Source organism: Lates calcarifer, linkage group LG20, assembly GCF_001640805.2.
Source record: "Lates calcarifer isolate ASB-BC8 linkage group LG20, TLL_Latcal_v3, whole genome shotgun sequence".
NCBI lineage: Eukaryota > Metazoa > Chordata > Actinopteri > Centropomidae > Lates > Lates calcarifer.
The window spans coordinates 19,266,339-19,293,147 of record NC_066852.1 but is presented as its reverse complement, the minus strand read 5'-3'; the positions used below and the strand labels follow the sequence as shown (position 1 = coordinate 19,293,147).

The 26,809-nt window shown below is 39.6% G+C and overlaps 1 protein-coding gene and 1 long non-coding RNA gene across 3 annotated transcripts; both read right to left on the bottom strand.

The window, feature by feature from the left end:
• Positions 1-1,685: 1,685 nt before the first annotated feature.
• Positions 1,686-5,715, bottom strand: LOC127143714 (uncharacterized). The gene is made up of 4 exons (XR_007815315.1): positions 5,424-5,715; positions 3,385-3,829; positions 2,561-3,012; positions 1,686-2,126 (listed from the first exon to the last, which is right to left on the bottom strand). It is a non-coding gene; the product is annotated as an uncharacterized LOC127143714 (long non-coding RNA).
• A 1,761-nt stretch (positions 5,716-7,476) lies between these two features.
• slc7a3a (solute carrier family 7 member 3a) lies at positions 7,477-23,724 on the bottom strand. 2 transcript variants are annotated; one of them, XM_018691065.2, is made up of 12 exons: positions 23,573-23,724; positions 14,684-15,309; positions 14,417-14,578; positions 13,660-13,843; positions 13,447-13,562; positions 12,543-12,765; positions 12,295-12,434; positions 11,844-11,946; positions 11,238-11,467; positions 10,954-11,120; positions 10,578-10,686; positions 7,477-10,480 (listed from the first exon to the last, which is right to left on the bottom strand). In XM_018691065.2, exons 2-12 carry the CDS (start codon positions 15,048-15,050, stop codon positions 10,326-10,328), a joined length of 1,956 nt encoding a protein of 651 aa, XP_018546581.1. In that variant the 5' UTR covers positions 15,051-15,309; positions 23,573-23,724; the 3' UTR covers positions 7,477-10,325. The 2 variants fall into 2 exon arrangements, with proteins under 2 accessions (XP_018546581.1, XP_018546582.1); XM_018691066.2 differs by lacking the exon at positions 23,573-23,724 and adding an exon at positions 22,566-22,707.
• Between the last annotated feature and the right edge of the window lie 3,085 nt (positions 23,725-26,809).

Genomic DNA, 26,809 nt, shown 5'->3' with positions numbered 1-26,809 from the left:
CTTTATTATACTGACATTTTTTGACCGTTTTTGATGCCTTACTATACTGTGACATTTTTTTCATGGTTTTTGACGCCATACTATACTATGACATTTTTTTGGCCATTTTTGACACCATACTATACTATGACATTTTGTCATGTTTTTGGCGCCATACAATACTATGACATTTTTTGACCGTTTTTGATGCCTTACTATACTGTGACATTTTTTTCATGGTTTTTGATGCCATACTATACTATGACATTTTTTCATGGTTTTTGACTCCATATTCTACTATGACATTTTTTTCATGATTTTTGATGCCTTACTATACTATGACATTTTTTGACTGTTTTTGACGCCATACCATACTATGACATTTTTTGACTGTTTGACTCCATATTCTACTATGACATTTTTTTGGCCATGTTTGACACCATACTATACTATGACATTTTTTTCATTGTTTTTTGACGCCATACAATACTACGACATTTTTTTATGGTTGTTGGCGCCATACTATACTATGACATTTTTTCATGGTTTTTGATGCTATACAATACTATGACATTTTTTTGACCGTCTTTGACTCCATATTATACTATGACATTTTTTGACCATTTTTGATGCCATACTATGACATTTTTTCATGTTTTTTTGGCGCCATACTATAATATGACATTTTTTGACTGTTTTTGACTCCGTATTATACTATGACATTTTTTCATGGTTTTTGGCGCCATACTATGACATTTTTTCATGGTTTTTGATGCCTTACTATACTATGACATTTTTTGACCATTTGACTCCACATTATACTATGACATTTTTTGACAGTTTTTACACCATACTATACTATGACATTTTTTTCATGGTTTTTGGCACCATACTATACTATGATATTTTTTCATGGTTTTTGGCACCATACTATACTATGACATTTTTTGACCGTTTTTGACTCTGTATTATACTGACATTTTTTCATGGTTTTTGATGCCTTACTATACTGTGACCGTTGTTGACTCCATATTATACTATGGCATTTTTTGATGGTTTTTGGCGCCATACTATACTATGACATTTTTTCATGGTTTTTGATGCCATACTATACTATGACATTTTTTGACCATATTTGACGCCTTACTACACTATGACATTTTTTGACCGTTTTCATGCCTCACTATACTATGAATTTTTTTTGACGTCTTACTATACTATGACATTTTTTGACCATTTTTAATGCCTTACTACACTATTACATTTTTGATATTTTTTACATTTTTGACGTCTAACTATAACAAGATATTTTAATTTCTATTTTAGATTACTATTATTTCTGCATAGCTTTTATATGATTAGTTTTACTCTTACCTCTAGTATTACATTACTTTTAGCATTACATAAAACTTTTCTTATTACATTTTACCTCAAAATTTACAGATTCAATGCAATTCAGTTCAAATCAATTTTATTTGTATAGCGCAGATAACTTTTACTGTTGAAACTACATCCAGTAACAGATTACTTTGACTATTACATCTTACTTCTGATATTGCTCATTACTTTTACATTACTTATACATTATTTTTATATTGCAGACTACTTCTAACATCTTAATCGTATACTGAAAACTCAACATGAACGGTTTAATGTCAGTGCTCTGTGTTGAACAGTTGATGTAAAGCTGTTTGTGAATTACCTGGAAGCCTCTGTCCTGGTCTCAAAGAACTTCATTGTATGAAGACTCTCTGTGATCGTGGACTACGTCTCTGTGATCGTGGACAATGTCTCTGAGATTATGGACAAAGTCTCTGTGATCATGGACAATGTCATTGAGATCGTGGACGATGTCTCTGAGATCCTAGACGCTGTCTCTGTGATCATTGACAATGTCTCCATGATCGCGGGCAATGCCGTCAAATCGGTGACCCCCGTCTCCGCCGATTCTATCGCAAGGTCTCTACGAAGCATGGGACAATGTCTCTGATCATGGACAACGTCTCTCTCATCTTTGACAAGGTCTCTGCGATCATGGACAATGTCTCTGATCGTGGACGATGTCTCCCTCATCCTCAACAATGTCTCTCCGATCATGGACCATGTCTCAGCGATCGCGGACTACATAGTGGACGAAGTGGTGACACCTGGAGGAAATCAAAGAGAAACATATGAAGGAAAATGATCAATACACTACTACCTATTCCTCATCAACAGTTTAACCATGAAAACACAGAGAAATATTCAACATTGCAGCTGAATCACAACATGTACCTCTAGTATTATATTACTGTTACCATTACATAGTACTTTTCTCATTACATATTACTTCTAAATTACAGATAACTTTTACAGTTGCAAACTACATTCAGCAACAGATTACTTTGACTATTACATCTTACTTCTGATATTGCTCATTACTTTTACATTACTTTTATTAATAAGGATTATTTATACATTATTTTTATATTGCAGACTACTTCTATTTTAACATCTTTCTCATATACTGAAAACTCAACATGAACGGTTTAATGTCAGTGCTCTGTGTTGAACAGTTGATGTAAAGCTGTTTGTGAATTACCTCGAGGCCTCTGTACTGGTCTCAAAGAACTTCATTGTATGAAGACTGAAGACTCTCTGTGATCGTGGACTACGTCTCTGTGATCGTGGACAATGTCTCTGAGATTATGGACAAAGTCTCTGTGATCATGGACAATGTCTTTGTGATCGTGGACGATGTCTCTGAGATCCTAGACGCTGTCTCTGTGATCATTGACAATGTCTCCATGATCGCGGGCAATGCCGTCAAATCGGTGACCCCCGTCTCCGCCGATTCTATCGCAAGGTCTCTACGAAGCATGGGACAATGTCTCTGATCATGGACAACGTCTCTCTCATCTTTGACAAGGTCTCTGCGATCATGGACAATGTCTCTGATCGTGGACGATGTCTCCCTCATCCTCAACAATGTCTCTCCGATCATGGACCATGTCTCAGCGATCGCGGACTACATAGTGGACAAAGTGGTGACACCTGGAGGAAATCAAAGAGAAACATATGAAGGAAAATGATCAATACACTACTACCTATTCCTCATCAACAGTTCAACCATGAAAACACAGAGAAATATTCAACATTGCAGCTGAATCACAACATGTACCTCTAGTATTATATTACTGTTACCATTACATAGTACTTTTCTCATTACATATTACTTCTAAATTACAGATAACTTTTACAGTTGCAAACTACATTCAGCAACAGATTACTTTGACTATTACATCTTACTTCTGATGTTGTTCATTACTTTTACATTACTTCAATTAATAAGGATTATTTATACATTATTTTTTTAATGTCAGTGCTCTGTGTTGAACAGTTGATGTAAAGCTGTTTGTGAATTACCTGGAGGCCTCTGTACTGGTCTCAAAGAACTTCACTGTATGAAGACTCTCTGTGATCGTGGACTACGTCTCTGTGATCGTGGACAATGTCTCTGAGATTATGGACAAAGTCTCTGTGATCATGGACAATGTCTTTGTGATCGTGGACGATGTCTCTGAGATCCTAGATGCTGTCTCTGTGATCATTGACAATGTCTCCATGATCGCGGGCAATGCCGTCAAATCGGTGACCCCCGTCTCCGCCGATTCTATCGCAAGGTCTCTACGAAGCATGGGACAATGTCTCTGATCATGGACAACGTCTCTCTCATCTTTGACAAGGTCTCTGCGATCATGGACAATGTCTCTGATCGTGGACGATGTCTCCCTCATCCTCAACAATGTCTCTCCGATCATGGACCATGTCTCAGCAATCGCGGACTACGTGGTGGACGAAGTGGTGACACCTGGAGGAAATCAAAGAGAAACATACAAAGGAAAATGATCAATATACTACTACCTATTCCTCATCAACAGTTTAACCATGAAAACACAGTTAAATATTCATAATTACAGCTGACCCAGAACATTTGATGGTTCTACATGACTTAATATGACTTTTACCCCTACTACACTATAACTTTTTTTTTTTTTTACATTTTTTAAGCCTTACTATACTGTGGCATTTTTTGACATTTCTGACCACATGCTATATTGTGATATCTGATATCTCACTATAACCCTTACTACAACTCTTAAGTCTGTATCATGCTTGAAGGTGGTCAGTCTCTGTTTGCACAGTATTGAGCAGTACTTTGACTATTGTATGTATAATATATATAATTATATATAATATAATATTTTTTTTATTCATACTGCTTTTATTTTTTATGTTCTATTTGAGGAAAGGTGTTCAGTTAGAAGGTCACACACAGCTTCACTTAGAAGTTAGAAACTCACTGAAATATTTCTCTGTATGGGATTTATATTTTGTGACTTTCATTTAAATAAAAGACTTTCCAGTTAGATCATGGAAGTTTTCTTAAAAAATTGTGCTAAAATCTCATCTCGTCTTGTTCTCTTGAACCCAAAATCATGTATTGTCTCGTCTCGTGAGCGGAGTGGATTGTCACACCCCTAATAGATATTGGTCATTATAGCTGAACCAGAACATTCTCCAAACATTAGAGAAGTGTTTCAGAAAGTGGGCTGTTTACTGTCACATATGACATAAGACAAGAAAAAGCATCACATCCTTAAGAACCAACAACAAAGTAACTAAAATGTTTTAGGCTCAAACTTGTGGAGGAGCACAGAGAAAAATTTAGATTTCAAGCTTGAATTTAACATAGAACTGAGTTCAATCAAGTATTAAGACACCACAAACAAATCCCACTAATATATACAACTGTGGGTCAATAGATAACTATGGACAAGTTACTGCAACAAATCTATGAAGACAAACAAAAACGACAGACAAAAAAACTTGACAAAAGAAATGACCTCAAAGAAATGTAAAATTATCAGGAATGGACACAATAAGACCACAAATAGACACAACATGATCACACATACATGATAATCAGACAAACAGACTACTAAACAGCTACCTTGTCTGTGGTGTAAGGCAGCTGATATGGAGCTGCCTTACACCACATGTTCATTTGGTCAGCCAAGTACAGACGCAATATAATTCAAAATGACCACAAACAGACACAAAATGATGACAATGACATGATAGACGCTATAAACTGAATAAAAATGGCCAGGATGGAACACAAAGTTACAAAGAGTAGCAAAATGTCGGGAGAATGAATGTAAGCTATTACAACAGGGATTTAAACACTATCAAGAGCTCGATGTATTTTCACCCTTCCAAGTTGAGTGTCCACAACTCATTACAGGGACGCCTCAGTCACGGAAACACAAACACACTCTTACCCACGCGATAAAAACGACTGAAAAGGAAATTATGTCTTTAAAAGAGAAGGCTAATGCTAACGCTCGCCGCGAACGCAAATGCTAACGCTAGCCGCTAGCTAGTTCGCTACTTAGCCTTACCTTTGCACCGCAGGTGTATTCAGTGTCCAGTCTCATTCGTGTTCGACAGAAAAACAGCTCCAAGGCTTGTTTTAACATCCAGACTTCTTCGGGAATCAAGTTTTCTCACAGTACTGACAAACCGAAGCAACGGGTCAAAGGTTGGCTTTAATCTGTTATCCCATTTTGTTACACCGCCTCTCTACGCTCCGCCTAGAAGTTCATGACCGATGATGACACATCACGTGGCCAATGACAACACACGCAAGCTAACGGCAACGGCAGCAAAGGCCAATTGGCCAGCTGACTCTGTTCCGCCTGGCAACCGTCCTGATTGCTCTTCTAATGCATCCACGGGGAAAGTAGGATAACGATAAGGCCTGGATCATGGCTATACTATAAAAACTGGAGCAGCCTTGCAGCCAGTTTTTCCCAGTGGTGACTCAAGGTACTGCAACCAGAAAGAGCAGAGTGAATGAAGTGTCTTAATTTGTTGTTTGTGAATATGAAAGATTCTTGACCACAGAAAATTAGGAATATTTGAGCCTGAAAACTGCACAGGTTTCAGTTCAGACTGACAGCATTTATTCTGACTAATTCATTTAACAGTGAGTGAGTATTTATTTAACTGTGCAGAGAAAGTGTCTTTTGCAAGTGCCTTTTTGCAGGAAAAACACTATAAGCATACACTGCAAGTTTCCTGTCCATAGATACAACTGTGTGTTTATCTTGTAAATATTAACATCTAAACTGTAAGGTGGGCAGGAAACACATTGATATCACATTACAGAACTTGTGAATAATTTATCTGAAACTAAATCCTGAAGTTAACCATTCAATGTTGTGACATCAGGTGTCATCAATAATAAATGCCTGGAAACATTAATAAAGATTTGTACTCTTTGTACCATTAAACTGACACTAATTTGTTAACAGTAAAAGGTCATGGCGGAAATTTAAAAATTATGTAATACTGTGTGTAAACACTAGAGGGCAGCCCTACTGTATGGAGAAGGGATGGGAGCAGGCAAAGCTATTTCAACACATCATGTTTTGTGTTTTTAGGCATTGAAATTCTGGCCTGTTAATACTAAAGCTATTAAAAACCTTTTCAAATAAAATCTAAAACCACAAACATTGACAACATAAAGAGAGAAGGGTTCTAGATAGAAATAAACGTAAGACTTTTTCTCAACCGCTTTGGCATAATTGTTGAATTTAAATCTTCTAAACACACTGTGTGCAATTCTCAAACTCATTAACAATATACATAGCAGAAGTGGGTATTTCATATGTAGGTACCCCAGTCACTTAATATATACCTATCAGACATCAGAGAGAGACAACAGGCCTCTCATACAGGATGTATGTGGTCATTTTGTCACAGATGGGGAGGACAGAGACAACATGTTTTTAGAAATATATTTTTGTGTGTGTTTTACTGTGAGGTCAAATATCACAGTTTTAATATATCATTACCAGATAGGCAGATTCTGTCAGGCTGACACAGCTCCTTTGACATTTGACTGCCTTGACTTAAATAGTAACAAAGGCAAATGTCATTTTGGAGGCAAAGGGGCAAGTTATTAACTCTTGACATCTTAAATGTTTTGCGTGAGTAAAGGCCTTTTACTGTCTTATGAAGTGTTGCACTATTCAGCACTATATTGTTGTGATTGCTCTTCATGTTTAGAGAAATGCAACAGGAAAGTGGACTTAAGAAACTGAGGAAAATGGACAGTGTTTTGTATTTTTAGGTATTAAAATAATTATGGCCTATTTCAACCTAAAACTGTTTAAAAAAATATCTAAAACTACTAATAATGACATAGATAGGATGTGGAGGAATTTAAGGATTTGTTATAAGTTCCTATAACAGCTGATGGGTAGACATGTTGTTACTTATGTAGATGACATTTTTAAGATGATTAAGTGAGTCCCCGGTGACTCATTGCAAAACCGGTAAAGGTAGCCTTAACTAAAGCCTCTGGTATGCAGCTCACACTGAGGAAATGTCTCCATTCTTACTTTAAAAAAAAAACAGAAGAGGTAGATAAAACACAGAGGCCTTCGATCTGCTATAAGCATGAATTGTGTTTTATTTAAAAAAAAAAAACATTGAAAATACAGCTCATTTTATACATGACAGCCATATGTACAGGATATAAAACAGAAAGACAAAAATAGATCACTGCTGTTGATGAGACAGCATCAAGAGGGGGAATGATCATGTTGATTATTGAAAGGCACAAGGGCTGCCTGTGAGTCACAGCCACATCACATGACATTTTAATGCTAAATTAGCTCTTCCTGTGGTCCAGCACTGACAGACAAGAGAATTTATGAGCCTTACACTTGAATCTGCAGTGAAAGTCTTGAGTCTCACATAATGTTTGACTCATGTCTGTAAGAGCAGCTCTTGAAATACTTGAGACTGAGACGCAGCTGAACTTTTGTTTTACCAGCCCCGGTGCCTTTCTCAGGCAGGACGATGGTTCTTTTAGGCACCAGATTATAGATTCACTTCATCTAATAACACTGACTGAATCCAAATCTTCCCTCACCCTGTTTCTCCACAAACATTTTGGGAGTGAAGGCTTTGAGGGGGCATTTTTAAAATCTTCAATATTGCCTCCATCGGGACCCATTTTATCTGAAAATAAAAAAAAGGGACTAGGATTTGTACAGTTTGGATTTCAGCAGCTTCCAGAGTCAAATGAAATGCCTTCAAGTGTAATTTACAAAAACAACCTCTTACCAAATTGTACTTAAGGTCATATTTTAAAGAATGTATGATTGTATAATTTACAGCATTATACAAATAAAGATATAGTTTTAAACAAATACTGTACACTCTACAGTAACGCACTTTACTAGAACAACAACAAAAAATGCTATTAACAATAAGTTAACATATTGACTCCAGAGGATTGGGGATAAAAACATTTAAAATTACACAATTTAGAGACCAACTTTAAGTGGTCATAATTTGATCTGGAAAGCTCAGTTTCCAATAACATGTTCATTTGGTCAGAAGGGAAAAAGAAATTTGAAAGTTAAATCATTTGGTGACATTAGCAACAAAGAAAAAAAAAAAGCTGTGGAAGAAATGAGAGACCAAAAAGACTCAAACCCAAAAATCTGTACAATTAACGATTAAAATACATTAACATCTAAAAAGCATATTAATTGAGACTGATATTAAAAGGCAAAACAAAAATGCAACCTATCCCAAACAAACAATACTATAAACATTTAAATATTAACGGTTCTATCCCGAAAAAGTAAATACAGTTGTAAAAATAAAAGTGATGGGGGCTCAACAGACTAAGCCGCCAAGAACAAGTTTCAATTGAAACTAAACAAGAACCTTTGTGAAAAAACAAGTCTTTTCACAAGGAAGTAAAAATAAAAACAGGTAATGATATTTTAGTGGTGTTGAAAGACAGACCCTTGTTCAGAAACACAGCCCCAGCTCCCAGACACCAAAGTGAAGTGGACAAATGTCAGTTAGAAACTAATCATTGTGTATTATCTGAATTTTTCTAAAACAGCCTGTTGCTTGACCCATCAGAGGAGAACTTGATGCAATTAATGTGATTTCTAAATCCATCTAAAATCCATCCTCAGAATTTGAAACAGATTTGTTACTTCCAGATTTCATTACATATCTGCATCTAACGTCATGGATTATTTAAATTTCATACATACCTTCTATGTTCAACAATGTTGGAATAACGGATGGGGGTTTACACTAGTAAATAGCAGAAAGCACAGCAGAGAGTAAATTTTCTTTTGCTGCATTTACTTCATTGGATTTCTAGGCCCTTTGGCTCAAGACATAGTCTGTCGTCTTTTTGCCTGTTAAAAGCCTCATTAAAATCCTGTTAGTTACCTGGTTATGGTTGAAACAAAGGCCACAAATACCATTTCAACAGAGTCCACATACAGAGGATACAGATACAGAGGCATAACATGGATACTTAATGATAAGCGACTCATTTCATACCATGGCTGCTGTCTGGGAGCAGGGAGTGTCCGAGGGCGATAGTGTGTTTAAAACTCATTCAATCTGTAAAAGAGTACTTCAGCCTCAGACACTGAACCGTGCAGCTGCTGACGACGTCAACATCGACTGTGTGCTACTGACCTAACTGCCCTGTAAACCACACAGCTTCAGTGCTACCCTGTTTACACTCAAACAAACAGGCTGGTGCAATAAACAAGGACAAATAAACTAGACAGGTCACCTCCATTTTAAGTTGTTTACAGGAAGCAGGTGATTTTCACCTGTGCCACCGCTGTGCTGACTGTCCTTATGAAAATCATGTTTCGTAAACAGCTTGATGTCTAGCTCATTGATCCACGCGTCTTGACAATCGTAAACTCACTGGTTTAAATCATAATTTTTAGTAATGTACACAGCAGTACTTACTGACCTCTAGTGGCTTGGTGGCTGCTCACACAGCCACAGCGCAATAATAACGGAGAGGAAGCTAAGACGAAAAATAGCTTACGTGTAACATTTTTCCAGCTAACGGCTTCAGATAATGAAAAAGAGAACTTCATGAGGAGTCCCTCATGAACTTCATGAAGTACTCCTGTTAGTTCGATCCATTCAAAGCATGTGTTATAGGCAGGTAAGTATCTCAGGTAGGCTAAGCCTAAGTACAGACAAACAGACAGATTAAAACAGACACATGGGTGAGAAAATGGCTCTGTCACAGTGTCTAGCCATCAAGTTAATCAGCCTCCAAATCAGAGGTAAGATGTGTGTGTGGCGCTCTCTTGCCTCTCCTCCCTTTAAACCCAGGGCTGTGTTCCAGGCTGCCTACACTGCAGCATTTGGCTTCTAGTTTGACCAGACTGCCAAAATGAGTGTAGATGCTCTGCAACATTTTCCCAGGTCTAAGTCAGTCTGTATCAGGGGCTGCTGCCGGCCTCCACGTCACTGTCATCAGGGGCGCCCTTGTAAATTGGGCTCTTGGTCTGCAGTGCGGGTTCGTATTTGCGTGGGGATGACCTGTTGGCAGCTTCACTGCTGTTCTTAATACCATAACCGAAGTAGATGGCGAAACCTGGAGGGAAGCAGAGAGGAAACAGGAAGTTAGGAAACAGTTACATGAACGTGGAACACTAGATATGAGAGCAGAATTAGTGATGTTTACAACGTACCAATAACCATCCAAACGGTGAAGCGGCACCATGTGCCCAGGTCCAGCTGCATCATGAGGTAGATGTTGACAAAAACACTGAAGAGGGGCAGCCAGGGAAGAAGAGGGACCTTGAGAGAACAGAGACAAAGTCAGTGTAACTGTTTCAAAAACTGACCAGGTTCTGCTCTGAGTAGCAGAGAGAGAGAGGAAGATGTTCCAAAATGACATTGCAAATAAGAAGTGGATATCTCAGCCTCTCAGCTGCCAAGACAGTCTCAGAGTTGCTGATGTAACAGTGTAGTTTTTCCAAAACAAAGAACTTAAAAGACAAAGACAAAACAGAGAAGTTGCTTCTCTGCAACACAGCGGCTGCATTCTCAGGGTTTAATAGTTACCTTGAAGGTGAGAGCCTCTTTGCTCTCTGGCTGCCTCCAGATGATGACGACACAGATGCTACAGAGCAGAGTCAAAATGACACAGGGCACCAAAACGGCAGCGTGCCCGTCCAGCAGCTCTGGCAGATAATTGGCCAGGATAGTGCACAGTATGGTGATGAGAACAGCTGCAAGGAGAGGTGGAGATGAAGTCTATTTGTATGTACAGATCTTATTCTCACATTCATCAGCTGAAAGGAGTCAGCAGCGAGTTCTATCTTTAGCCTCCTCCATGACATACTTACAAATAATAGCGGTGGTAGCGTAGACAATGTTCCCAGATGTCTGCGTTGGGATCTTTCCACTTGGGCAGAAGAGTAGCTTGGCGGTGAAGGTCTCTCGGAGCGGCGTCTCCTCCATCTCCATGCCATACTCGTCACCGCTGTCCCCTCCGCTTACAGCCACCTTCTCCCCTTCCACCAGCTCCACCAGTTTCTCTGTCTGGCTGGACGAATTCAGGGTGCCTGGCTGGTACCTATGGAAGGAAGGAAGTGTGTCAAGGAGTAAGAAAAAGGGGGATTGTTTACTGTGGCTTAGCTGGAAAATCACCTCTATAACTAGAAACACTGGCTGTATACAAATAAGAGCTTTCATAAAATGTAGAAACATTCTTGTGCAACATTTTTTTTTGCCCAGTTTAGCCCAATACTAATAAGAATGAGCCATTAGAGAGGCAGTGTGTAAAGCCTCTGTGACCCTTGTGTTTTAGCTGTATACACATTATGATATAACCATACTTTCAAACTGGTACTTGGAAATGGCCTTGGCACAGCAGCTGCTTGGGGGTAATTACCACATGATTACAACTTGAGAAGACTGTGAGACTGCTAGCAGAGAATTAAGGTGCTTACCTGAGGATAAGGACACAGATGGCCACTAAAGAGTACGCCAGCAGAGTTCCAATAGACATGAGGTCAACTAGAGCTGCCAGGTCAAACAGGAAGGCCATGAGAGCTGGAGGGAGAGGTAAAACCAGATTTTTTATTTTTTTTAGAAATTAGGGACAAAGTCACGCTGTAATGGTTGAGACTGCCCACAATGTAACACTGTGGTATCTGTTTTTGCTGATTTTTCTACAGGGTAATTTGTTATTGATCCTGAACAGACAGAAGACAGGAGACAGAGCCCTGACCCTGGCAAACTACAAACAACCACTCTCGACAGACTTGAGAGCATGGGATAGACGCAACAACAACAAAAAAAGCAGTGAGCTAACATGACATGAAAGATACACAGATAAACACACACACAAAAAAGAAAGAGAAATCATGAAAAATAATCAGGTAGAGACAGTGAGCTTACCTGCAACAATGCCAGAAGCGATGGTAGCCAGGAGAGGGGTCTTAGTGCGATCGTTCATCCTGGACAGAACTCGGAACAGCAGCCCATCTTCTGCCATGGCGTAGATAACTCGAGGCATGGGAAACATAGAGCCTAGGAGACTGTGAGAAGATCAACAGTTAGCAAAATATCTAAATCTTTAGTGTTAAAAGAGATTCATAGTTATGTAGAGGAACACATCATTACAAGTGAACTGTTTTCTTCCTTACCTGGTGGACAGAGCACAGAGAGAGCCCACAGCCACAATGTATCTGGCGGGAGCCCAGCCGACATGGCTGAAGGCCTCAGGCAGAGGACTCTGGATGTCCAGCTCATAGTACGGCATCATCAGGGTGAGAGCAGCAGACACGCCGAAGTAGGCGAAAAAACAGATCAGCAGCGAGGCCACGATACCAATAGGAATGGACCGCATGGGGTTCTTTGCTTCTTCACCTGAGGACAAAACAAAAAGACGATTTGTTGATGTGAAATGGTCAAATGATGAAAGGGAGATGCTAATTTATGCTTGTCCCAAGATCGTAAATTGGATAAACGCAATGCAGTCTTCAAAGCACCTGAAAAAAAAGACTTGAGGGTGTTGGCAGATGATGACATCTCTCTAATTACATTCTAAGTTAAGTAACACAGCCTTTCAATACGGGTGACAGGGACTGCATCAGCCCAGGACTGTTCGAATATGATGTGGAGATATCCCAGATGTACTCATGTAATATTGAATAAAGACTCATCATCAAAAGCAGTTTACACTCTTGTGTGTGACATCTAAACATTCGTGCTTATGTGACCTTAGGGGTACTTAGTCAACAGGAGCAAATTCCCACATCAAAACTGCAAGTCTTTGTGGAAACTGGGTGTCTTGTTTCTCATATGTTGCTTCATCAGAAACAAGACACCCTGTAACATACAATAAATAAATAAACTGTAAAACACACCTGAGAATGATTTTCTGCATGTGTGTGTGATTTATAATTGCCTAAAGGGCCATGATCCAGTACCTGCACTGAGACATTGTTTGTAATGATGATCTGCATAGGTGTCAGTTTTTTGTTCATAACAAAACAACAAAGAGCAGGAAGCTACATTGTTTCTCATGGAAATATTAAAATCACTCACTTGTTGTAGCGATGCAGTCAAAGCCCACAAACGCATAGAAGCAGGTGGCGGCACCAGACAGGACTCCACCGAGGCCAAACGGAGCAAAACCACCCACGCCGAACTCTTTCTCAAGTCTGAGTGGCAGAAGAAGATGCACACAGTTTGTTTAACAGCCGTGAATAATGATCAAGCGCAGAGGAAACTGTAAAACTTTCAAGTTTAAATACTGACTGAAACGGCCTGCTGCTGTTGGTGCTATTTTTGTAGCCGATGTAGTTATCCTCTTTCAGGGACCAGTTGGCCGCGTCCCCCTTGACGAAGCCCGAGATGATGACAAACCCCAGAACCACCAGGTTGATGCCTGTGAAGATCTTATTCACAAGCGCCGACTCGCTCACACCAAAGGCCAGAAGTCCTGAGGGCAGAAAGTACAGGAAGAGAGGAGAGGAACAGGAAGAGAGAGGGATGTAACGGAGAAAGAGAGAATTCATATTTCAGCACCAATAACAGCATGTCCTGCTATGTGGGTGGATGTTTTCGTACTTCATCACTTCCAAGATGCCATCAGTCAGCAACACCAAGCTACCAATTATTTCTCTCCAACACTGCCTCTGGCATGGCACACTAGCTGTGATATTAGTGTGACAACTGTTCGGGCTGTTATGCAATGCTGTTAAATGCAGTGCTAACAATGGCTATGTTTGCTGGGACTTTTTTTTGACAATTATCAAACTGATGCCCCAGTTTGACATAAGAGAAGAAGTTAATTTAGGCAGTTTCAGTGGGTTGCTTTTAAAACTACTTCATTCATAACAATCAAATCTGTGGCTCCCGAACTTTTTTGCTTGTGACCCATTAATGTGAAGCAAATTTTTTTAAGAGGTAAAACTTTCTATTTCACAACTTAACCTGTAACCCCCGAGATGATCCTGACCCCAGGTTGGGAGCCACTGAGAATAATGACAGAGGATGAGAAGGGCAAACTCACCAGTGAGCAGGAGAACCAGGATGAGGGCAAACAGGTCAGGGTACTTTGCCAGCACCCCACCTGGCACCTCCATTGTCATGGAGGCTTTAAAGAAGTCAGAGATCTTTTGCTCGACCAGGCTGTCAAAGGTTGAGCTCCATGCCCTGGCCACACTGGCGGTACCTAAAAGAGAAGACAGAAATTGAGATTAGTCGACCGTGCGATGAAAGGAAATGACACAGCATAAAAATCACTTCAACAACTCCACTGCAACTTTATAAAGCTCACCTATCACATAGGAGAGGATGAGGTTCCAGCCTGTGATGAAGGCCCAGATTTCTCCAACTGTCACATAGCTGTAAAGGTATGCAGAACCTGTCTTGGGGACCCGGGCTCCAAATTCGGCGTAGCACAGGCCGGCCAACATGGAGGACAGAGCAGCAATGAGGAAGCACAGGACAATGGCGGGTCCTGCCTTTTCTCGGGCAACCTCACCAGCGAGGACATAAACACCGGCGCCAAGCGTAGAGCCCACCCCCAAGGCGATTAGGTCCAGGGTGGACAGGCATCGGGCAAATCGGGTCTCTTCGCCGGAGCACTGTAATGCCCGGCGGCGCAGCAGGGTTTTGCCAAAGTTGGACAGCTTGCTGGCCATATTTGCTGTGACCAAGCGTGGGTGCTGAAGCAGGCTATGTGTTTTAAATCCCTCTAGTGTGGGTGTGTGTGTGTGACTGACACTGCTTAAACAGAGCACAAGTGAGCAGACTGAGACTAGAAGTCCTTTGGGCAGATGGGGTGGGTAAACCAAGTACTTGTTTACTATTGGTCCTTTGGTGTAGGTGTGTTCGCTTAGGTTTACTCAAGCAGTCAGAACAGGAAGTAGCAGGTCTGTGGTCACAGCAGCAGATTAGGACCTGTGAAGAAACACAGTAACAAAACAAGAGCTCAAAACAGGGAACTATTCAGTAATTGCCAAAGCTTACATTTCTCAGGGCTCTGTGTTTGGCACTGCAGTCGGATTATTCCATCAATTCTTTCCAACACTGAACATTTTCCAAGAAAGGTGTTCAAACTGCAGGGAAACTGTGGCAGGGTTAAAAAACAAAAAACAAAACAAAACAAAAAACACTCAAATGCTCACAGAATAGGTCAACTCTAGGACGTGTTCTCTGGCTGTACAAATAAACTTGACAACTCTGTGGCATAAGTTGTCGAGTTTATTTGTGTGGTCTGATATCACATACAGTGTCTCAGCAGGTTTTAGATACATTTCAAGTAAACACAGGTAGCATCAGAGCTGTTGGAAACTTTCTTGGAATATTCTTCTCTTCAGCAAAAAAGGAGAGAAGAAAGAGTCTGTCAGCAGGTTTGGATAGACATTTAAAAAAAAGATGCATTTCACTACATGAGAACCTGTATAAATACCAGTTACGCAACTTCCAGGAATTCATACCTCAACCTCTTACAGCTTAGTAACACATCATGAGAAGCAGTGGGTCACAGAGAGACCGTGTGAAGACAAAAGAAACCTACCAATATCCTACTAGGCTTGAATCTAATCTTAATTTCACCTTCACAAATAAACCTGCCATAGTATACACCCCTATAAAAACAAAAGAACACCTAGCCTAATTCCTCACCACTCCTTCACTGCGAGAAAAGACGATCTACTGCTTGTGTTGTGTTTTCTTTAGCAGACAGAGGCTGACAGAGAGAAGCCTGGGAAAGCCAGAGGCTGTGAGGAGACGATATGGTTGCAGGCTAATATCAGCAGGGGGAGAGGAGGACAGCGTGAACCACCCACTCGATAAGGTGAACCAGCTGCACTAGGAGAAGGTTGATAAACAGATAAAATACACTGTATATAAAACCTGACCCTTACTCTATACAACAACTACATGAAAATGTCAAATTACTAACTGTAGCTACAATTTAATCATTACTGTTGCTTAAGTGATTGTGACACATTCATTATCGATGAGACAAAGCCGCAAGTATAAAGAATAACACACAGACAAAACCATCCTCAAGGACAACAGCCACACGATTTACGTCAGTAACAAGCTTGTCAAGTTTGGGAAAAGGGTGAATGATAATGGTTACATCAGTTTCTGCACAGCATGTGTGCACAGTTCATAACAGGCCAAGGACACTTAGCAAAGCAAACCTGACCTGACAGATACAGTGTTTTTCTATTTGACTTTGGAGGTGGTGAGACTCCTGGATGCATCAGGCTTTACGTAAACCTCTCACAGCAAATGACTTACAATTTAAGGGCAGTAAGATGAGTACTTGTATCGACTGTAATGGGCAAAAGGTTAAAGTAAAAGGTATTTTCTGGCCATGCACAAAATGTAGACACACCAAAACAACACAAACACACCTCACAGAAAAATGTTGGGCATAAAACATCGGCCAGTCATCAAAGTTATTTTGCGCAACAGGCTCTACAATATTAAACTACATTACTTCGGGCCATTTAATATTTCAAAGTTTTGATTTGTAGAGGTAAATATGGAACGCTTTAATCTGTAAAAGTTGTTACATAAGTTTTTTTTACTCCAAGCTGTGGGGTATGTGCAGAGAGAAATCCTGGTGCTTAAACTGGTTAGGCCAGTGGATTTAATTCACCCTGGTCAAATGCTAAACCGAGATTTTGATAGATTGTGCTGTTATGCAGCCGCCCCTGCTAAGATTAACGCATGTGACTATATATTTCTTTATGTACTGTAAACCTAGTTCTCATCATGCTGTATGTCATTGACATGCCTCTTTGAAGAGATGATTAAAACATCACTAAATAAAAGTTGACTTCATAATTTTTGGACTGTCAGTTGTCTGTGAAGAGCTACAGCGCAACACTGAGACCAGAGCTTTGCACATCAAGTGTGTTTGTGAATGAGTGAGTGTGAATGTCCTATGCAACATTTGTCTTGGTAAAAATGGTCTGTGGCTTTGTGAGTTTGATTAATTCACTGTTTGAATTGAAAAGTAAAGCAATGATTATCAATGACCGTGTGCAAACAATGCCTTATGAATTAAATGTTGCAGTTCATTGGTATTTGAAGTAATACACTTGTGGGTATATGTAACTCCTGGCAATGCCATGCCTCTAATGTCAAGGGTGAAGCATGCATATCTAATCTGCAAATGCTACACTAGTTTTATGAGTATTACTACAACTACCACTGTCATGTAAACATTAACAGTGTTAAATGACAATGGTTAACTTACAAGTGTGAATCATAAAGTAACTCCACTGTCCTGCAAGGTTGGAAATGAGAATCAGCTCTTTACAAATGATTTAACTCTGTTCTTAAGGATCGGAAACATACAACATGGTTATTCTAACGATTTGGAGCAATTTATAGAAGAAAAAAAAATTCAACATGACAGTACCCAGAATTTATCTCAACATGAAGTTGTACTCCTCTTGAAATTTAATGGTAAGGCTCAGCTTTGCAAATTTTCCAACACGACGCTCGAAGCGAGGACCTCAGGTGGTGGGCAGAGCAGCGTCGAAGGCAAAGATGCCGTGTGCGTGAGGCTATTAATGCAACGACACCTGATTCCTTGGTGTGAATGCTGAGAAGGCAGACGGACATTTCAGGGCTATCAGTCACTTCACCGGTCAGGCAGCAAAGAGACGAAGTGAAATACTAACCCAGGCCAAGCCGACTGTGCGGCACAGTGTGGATGTGTGACTGTGGCTGTCTACCTAGATCAGAGGTTGAGGGAAAAACGTCCTTTCACACTCATTAAATGTGTGAAACTAAAGATGTGGGGGCGATGAGTGTCACCCGCACGACTACTCTTGCTTTTCACAGGGTCTATTTTCTGTTGTGGTGTTTTTACCTTGACACATAACACAACAGTTTTGCTTTTTGTTTCTACTGCGCTTTTCGAGAAGTTACAAGAATTAAATTTCATCCCTGCTCAGGAGGTGACACCAATTCAAGTTACAGGTAACTTTTCAGATGGTGGAGCAAAGACAGAGCTAGAATCAGGTTAAGGAAACAAAAATACTGGATGAAAAACTGCAGGAAAACTGGATATACCGCACAACAAAAACAGTGCAAGGAAAAACCAAGATTATTAAACAAATAAGGATAATCAAAGACTACAACATGGAAAATACAAAGGAGTCTGACAACTGTTTTGGGTTGCTAACCACCTCTGAAGTTTCATTTTTGGGATGATACCGTGAAAATACAAAGAAGCACCATGACCTCAAGAAGTTCACAAGTTCTGTTTATACAAAGCTTGAGGTCACAGAGTATAGAGTGAGCCAATTTTAAAAAAGGAAGAAAAAGGCCTTTCAGCTGTAGATTATGTTATGGTCTAATTTTGGTCTGTTCTTTTTCATAGCACGCAGGATACAAGCTCTCACAATGTTTCAGTACAGTAACAATATTCTATTAATACCATAAAAACAACACAACCTATTTAATCAAAGCACTTCTAGTCCTACTTTTTCAAAAGAGAATATCCTGCCTAGTACAGTTAAGTGTTGAGAGAAAAAGACAAACACTGTCAAACAATGAAATAAAAACAACACAGAGAGCACCCGACAACCGCAATAACAAACATTCAGCCCTCTGAAGACTGATGGGAAACTGGTACATGGTGGAAATGCTCCCACTCCCCGCTTGGTGTGACATTCCAGTAGCATTTTCCACTTGCACACCAGGAAATGAGATCTAAGGGTGTCAATGTTGTGTCAATAAACATTTATTACTAAACTACTGTGCCCAGCTGGCTGTGATCTCAGCAGGTGTTCGCCCAACACAGCACATACCTTCACTAAGCAGGACAAAAGTGCAACTGCAACTGTGCAACCTGTAAAACACTGAGAGGACTTTGCATTTGGGGAAGTTCATTCTCAACCAAATATGAAGAGGCATGAGCATTTGTTAGGAAATGTCTGTGGGAATTTTCCTTTCAAAATATGATTTTCTTTCATGTCTGCTGTCTAGGTTGTGGCACAGTTCCCACCTTAAGGTTACAATAATGCACACCTGATTGCTGTGTGACCTCACTTTAGGGTGGTCTCATTAAAGCAGTGCTAGCACCACCTTAATGTCAGTCGATGTCTCCGTCACGTCAACTACCTGCTAATCTTTTCCTTGTGGTTTTCACGAGGGTGCCAGTTTTGTATGGAGGTGTGGCCCACAATATGTGCCGTCTGCAAACTCCACTGCGTAACTGCACACACACACACACCCACATGAAAAGATGAGCACGCTACCTGCAGCCATTTTCTGTTCCTGTTATTGTAAAGTGAATACACGACACTCAGAGGGGAGAGTTGCTTTCTGTTTTGTGGTCTCTCAGTTTACTTCCTTCAGCAACAACACAACCAGAGTATATTCAATTTTTTATGCATGGGGCTAACTAAAGGGCTCTTTATCTACGACCAACAACTTGGGCCGACAGTGCTCCGGTAACAACAGGCTTCAGGGATAATGGTCCTGTCACTTGACTTAGCGTTGCTGCAACTGCTGCCATGGACTCTAAGAGGATTATTTGGAGAAGTAACAAACCTGCTAACCTCATTATAGCTTGTTGGCGCTCCTAGTTCTGTACATATTACAACACATGGCTTTGTTTTGACTGCCACTGTTGTCAACAACAACAAAAATGCAACTCTGTTGTTAAATGACCAGACAGGCAACATTATTTCTGCTAATAGGACAGTGGTACTGTCAGTTATCTAATTATCCATCGCTAAACGGAAATAGAAAAATCCTCCACAAATCTGCTTAAAAATATGAATCTCTACATCTTACAGTCCTGATATTAGTCTCAAATTTATCAAAATAAGATGAAGAAATGTTTGTAGGTGCTGATTTTTTTTAATCTTATGCAGACTAAACCTTGGTTTCAAGAGTAACAACTGAAACTCTTCATTTAAAAAGGGCCATTCAGAATGACCACAACTGTACGAATATATTCAAATATTTACCTGAGTTGAAGTGGAAATTTGTTTCTGTTGTATGTTATTGTTTGAAGGTGCATGGAACATACTGTTTAAAGTTTAGATTCACTGAGAGTCTCTATCTGCCTTTCCCCACTATTGATAATATCCTAGTGATAACGCAACTGTATCGTCATTTGTGAGGCCAGCAGCTGAACAAAGTGAACATCACGTACAGTTCCCTGTATGAGGCTAAACAGCTATTGAAAGGTGGAAATCTGACCTTGTATAATCCTGAAAGGAACACCATATCATGGCTGGAGTCAGAGAACCATTCTTCAGGCATCACAAACACAATGGTTTTCCATGTGTTTGAAGTTGTGTACAGTATTTTTGTTAGTTAGAAATATATGTTTGTATGTTTTATGTATGCTGCAATTTCGCACAAAAGGGCATATGGGGTTTTGTTAATGTATACATGTGTGTGAACTCATGTGCGAGTGCATGTGAACAGACCGACCACTGAGACCGAACCGAACGACCCTTTAAGTCACCTGGCTGGATGCCACTGCTCCTGCCAAAAAACTGCTCTCGCTGTGAAATGGAATGTGACAAACTAAGAATCTGTTCGCTTTCCCATGACCAACGCCAACGCTATTGTAACACTAATGGTATCAGCCACAGGAACAGAAGTATACATTATGAGAAAAGGATAACCGGTCAGCTGGACACGTATGTGCACCAAGATAAGGTTAATATTCATCAACTTAAGTAGGTTTCCTTGTAATTTTTCTTCCTCAAGTGTAATTATACTCTGACTAATTAGAAACTAGGCTACCACATAAACTTCTCGCATAAATCTATTCACGATAGACACTAAATAAATCTCAACAATAAGAAAATATTGTTGGTTGTTGCAATAATCATGTCAAGCCCAATCTGATGATGGCTGATGCCAAAATGTACCTTGCCAATATCAGACGTTCACGCTCAGATGCAGGCTGGTGATTTTAAGGGTGTGGTTCACACATTCTTCCTGTGTGAATGCATACGCACCAAATTTCTGGTTAACTTCATTTTTCAACCACATCTCCAGAAATAACACAGAAATGATCAGCAATCCCTCTCAGTAATCCCAAGAGGTGGGAAAGTTCAAGAGGACGTTACAGTATAACAGACGTCCTTGTACGTATAAAACATTATGTTGTTATGGCAGAATCACCCAGTTGGTGATGGCTGATGCAAAAATGTACGAAGAACGTATCAATTAAAAACAGTCTGTACTATTAAACTCAACCAACATCTACCATCAAGCTTTTCCACATTTATACTGCTCCCAGATTATTAAGCACACCTAGCTCAAAGTGACACAATTAAACACAACAGTCCTGCAGTAAATCTTACCTAGTCAGAGGTCAGTTTTTGTTGAACTTGGAGGTTTCTAATATTTATCCTCAGTAATCAAAACAGGGTGGACTAAACATTAGAAATACGTCTCAGCATAGCTCTGGACTTATTATCATTACAGCTTAATCTACTGCTTATTTTCTGGAGTACTTGTTTGACAACAAAATATTGAAAAGTAGGTAGTGTCTTCATAAATCTTGTTTTGTTGAAAAGGATCAAATCTTCACATTTAAAAAGGCTGCTTAATTAATTGTAATTCTTTGTACCAGAGAACCTGGCAACTGAGTGAGCATGTTCGTCATTCCCATCTGAGTACATTATTAATAATCTTTTGTGTTTAAATGTATGCAAAATTTTAAATACTACTGAAAATCTGAGGCTGTTGCTCTTGTAAACTTTTCGATGATAAAAGCACTAATTTATAGCTGCAGCAGTGACAGTGATAGAAAAAGCTCTCATTTAGGGTTTTGTCTTTGTCAGTCTAAGCTGGAATTATTCCCTTGCAAGGCAAGATTTAGGAAAGTAACTAACGTGGCATGTGGCTTCTTGGTTAGTCCAACAACCTCTCTACTCCACCCAGCAGATTTGAATCAAAATGAAAACCTTGTGTCCCTATTATCCCTCCTTATACACCGCCATAACAATTTTACTACATTTAATTGCGGACTGGTTTTTAAACGGCTGATGCAACTTAAGCACGGTTAACACCCTGAATGCACACACCATGCTAGTGAATATTACCGGAAGGATGACTCACTTTGACGGCAGTCGCGGACATCAGATATCAAAATTGGTGTGAAAATTATATTAATCGACAGTTTAAAAATAAACAATCGCCTTACTTACAAACAGTGTCAATAATACTGGGAGATGTTCAGCTGTCCATCTGTCAAGGACTACAACACCAGCTAGCTACGTGGCTGCGATCGGCTATCGCGTGTTGCTAATGTTGCCTTCAGATGTTTCGGAAACATCGTAATTACCTATTATGTGTACATACTTGACGTAACCAGGTTGTATTTCTGGTGCTCGTATTTTGCACAGTGTTAGCAGACGGTGGTGACTGAACTTAAACATAATGTTGCATCAGAATTTAGTTCTGTAGCTTTAAAAATACACACACATATACTTTTATATCCGTTATCCTATCGCTGCGGGTTTTATTGCATCAGTCTTTGCAGCTGCAAAGCAGTCAGGTGTCCGTTTGAGCCAAATAAAAGCATAATAGGCAATAAATAAATGGATTTTGCAACAAGATCTGTTTTGATTAAGGATAATGTATGGAGTTGTTAGAAATTCTGTATTTTCGGGGGGCTTTGAAAGCAGCATTACGGTCATTCCCCACGCCTTGGTAGCTTTTCTTGTGCTAGCCGCCGAGCACCAAAACAATGAATGAATAACTCCGACGATAACACGGAAAACTGCCGAGTCGTGTGTTTAAAAAATAGAAAACAGTTTAAACGTTTTTTCCACAATGGCCACCTCTCATTAAGTTACGTTTCTCCTCCGTTTTCCGTGTACGCGGTCGACTACATCAGCTGATTCCCCGCTCAAATGACAAATTAAGCCGCCTCACGAAACGTCAAACTACACCGAATAAAACAAAAATGGGCAGGACTGAATCTTTCATATTTTATTCTCAAACATAAAGTACCGAGTATAGATGAGGGACGTTGTGTTGTTTATTTAAAAAAATGCGCCAATACAACTGATAACACACGAGGAGGGATTGCATCAGTCCACTTCTAACACCGGGTGAGTAAACGTTACAACCGGAAAAGCTGCCCTTACAACACTTACTTAGATAAAGAAAATGTTTTGTTGTAGCAATGAAACATGAAAAGTGAAATTACCTTTACAGTCTTCTGATTGATAATAGCGAAAGGAGACAGACGAGAAGACAGGAAAGCTGTTGCCGTGGGCGCTGACGAAATATCCCACTCGACCGTGCGTGTGTGCGGTGTTTTATGAGACGCGAGGGGCGGGATGTGTATAAACAAACTGACGCATGAGGAGGAGGAGCCTCCAAGTCATGAATGGAAGGATAAAGAGTCAGAGTCTTTAGGTTTCTGATAAGGCTGTAGTACAGAAATAGATCTAAAAGAGCGCTTGAAAGACAAAGGAAAACAACAAACATAAAACGTGAGAGAACGTTAACAAGCACCAAAAGAGAAAGAACGCGTGTCATGTGTGTGCGCGTGCTTTCCCGTAGTAGACATGCCCAAATATGGACAGTCACGTCAGCTTTCCACTCCCTCTCCTCTGGTTTGGACGCTATGTATAGACCCTGGCTCCAGACTTCTACACTATATCCGCCGGTGCTTTGTCTCACAGATTAAAGAACAGGAGGGAAAAACTAAACGTTTTCTTTCGTGTATATGCACCCAGTGACCTGAGATGGCCGTAGGGTCAAACAGGGTGATTTTCAACATTTTATTATTTTGTCAGACACTGACTCATCCTGCAAAACGGAGTTTCGGGTCTACTTATATACAAAGAATCACATTTTTATATTATTGTTATTATTATTATTATATATTTTTTAACTAATTTGTTTTTTCAATTTTTTTTAACTAATTTGTTTTTTCAATTGAATTGAATTGAATTGAATTAATTTGTTTTGTTTGTAAAATCTTCATTAGTAAAGCAACAAGTAACTGTAGCACTCATATTAAAGTAGTGGAGTAAAAAGTGCAATATTTCCCACCAAAATGCAGTGGAGTAGAAGTATACATTAGCATAAAATGAAAACACTCAAGTAACCTCAAAGTTGTACTTTAGTACGGTACTTGAGTAAAAGTACTCAGTTACATTCTACTACCACAATCTGGCCTGTGCATGATGAAACTCCGTGACGTCATGCATATTAATGAGGGGGTGACACAAATCACAAAACTCATTTTAAAATGATGCCTTCTGATGCAACACCGACACATCATGGCATCAGAGTTAATAATAAATGCAGTACCTCACAGTGTCAACGAAAAGTCACTGCTGAATATAACCTGACCCATACTGCAACCTTTTTATTTCAGAGACTAAACATAGAGATAGATTGATCCTGTATCTGCAGTATTGTTTTAAAAAACTTTTACAGTTTGTATGGCTTATTTATGCAAGAACATATACAATTTTATTTGGGGAAAAAACATTTTATTTGTGTTGCTTGGAATATTAAAGATGGGAAATTAATAATAATCTAATATATATATAATATCTAAATACATATTTATGAATGGACACTGAAATAGAGACAGACTTCTGGAGATTTCTTAAACTTGAGAACATTCTTATGTCAAGAGCTTCTCAAATTTTCAGTTTTTGCAGTTAAACAAATACAGGCCCAGGATACATCTGGTTCTGGTCAGGTTGGCTCTACAGCTGAACTGTGGAAACCTGCTCTTTCGGTGGCCTGAGTTTTTAAAACTCCCCTTAATAAGTCATTTTCCCCTTTAACCTCCCCTTAAGTAGCTTTAAGGTTGTTTTTAAACCACGGTGTCTGACTGTATATATTCTGTATCAGCTTGTCCAAACTCTGATGCTGTATGATATTTATAGTGAAATATTCAAAACCACATTTTTCATGGCCGCTTCATTTTATCAAGCATTACTTGAGTGTATCATTTCACACACGTTAACCATGATTCAGCCTGACATATCTGGCGTCTTTGGAAACATTGGGATGTTTTCTAAAATTTTGGTTGTGTTGTTTTGAACAGAGGATTGGTCACACTGCATGAGTTTGTCCTGACTAACCCACTGACAGGCTGCTGCTACAAAAAAAGAAAAAACATAACATTCAAGGTAGGTGTTGAAACAAGAAGAGCAGACTTTGAGAATATCAGAAGGTGACATAAACATACCATAGAATCAATACATTCATATTACTATAACTCTGCAGTGATGAATTGTTAACTTTTGTGGATTATCAGACACACATGTAGAGATCAGGGTTGTAGATCGAGGTCACATAACTGCTGTTGAAACATTTATACAGATGGAAAACATGGGTTTGTCCACGGTCTGAAAAGGATGTATGTCTGGGCGTGTCAATACCAGACTTGCTAACACAGCACAGGGAGTGTCTCTATTGGTTTTTCCCTAGTGTTGCCCTGCAGGTTTTGTTTTGTTTTGTACTGATTGTTGCAGAGGTGTACAAGGCAGCAGGTGCACAGTATGTAGATATAATATTATTAACTAGCACAGTTATGCAGTGATACCTCAGTGTATTGCAATGGTATGGGACATGGAAATGAGTGGAAACCCTAATAACATTCCACATTTCTTTCTTTCTTGTCTGTGATTACAACACAAAGATTCTGTGTATGCAAGCCAAGCCACCCCAGACACTTTGAAATGCTGTCTTTCTTTACTGCTCAGTTGTTAATAGTTATTGTGAATTGTTTCTCCTCTTCTTTTTGTGTAAAGAAGGTTTGGATATTTGTATTTTTATTGGTTATCTCCCTGGGAAAGATTGAGTGTATTGTTCTGTGTGCCTCTGACAATAACCAGAGAGGTAACTTTAAATAAAAATGGATCTGTAAATTGCATTTTCTCTCTCTCCAGCCATCGCTCTCTGTCTGATGGTACTATAGTAGCCACTCGTCTCACCTTTTGTCCTTGCCCAGTCACACTGCTTTGGGTTGCTCTTTCAATTTACTTCCACTTTATCAAGCTAACCCAACTGGGTGTCTCTGCAAACACAACAAGCGTCACGGCTACACACTGGGCTTCACTGTTAGAACCACTAACAAAACAGCACCTAATCTCTGCCTTGGCCCACTGTGCCCATCCTGTCTGCCCACTTTCATTACTCAGGACAAGGCCAACACATCAAAGCTCACTAGTTCTGTAGGTCACGGTCTTCACCGATGAGGAAGGTCACAGTTGGTGTATGTATCCCAGGGCTCCTGCATTTTCTAATTTCATCATTCATTCTGTTCCTGTTCTGCTGAATTCTGAGTTATGTGGCTGTGCTCCACTTAACTGATTCAAACAGCAGTTGAGCATCAAAACATTATTATCTTGCAGTTTACCAGAGGATTAGTGTTCATGCTGTGCTGTAATTTAAGATGTAGTATTAAATGTAT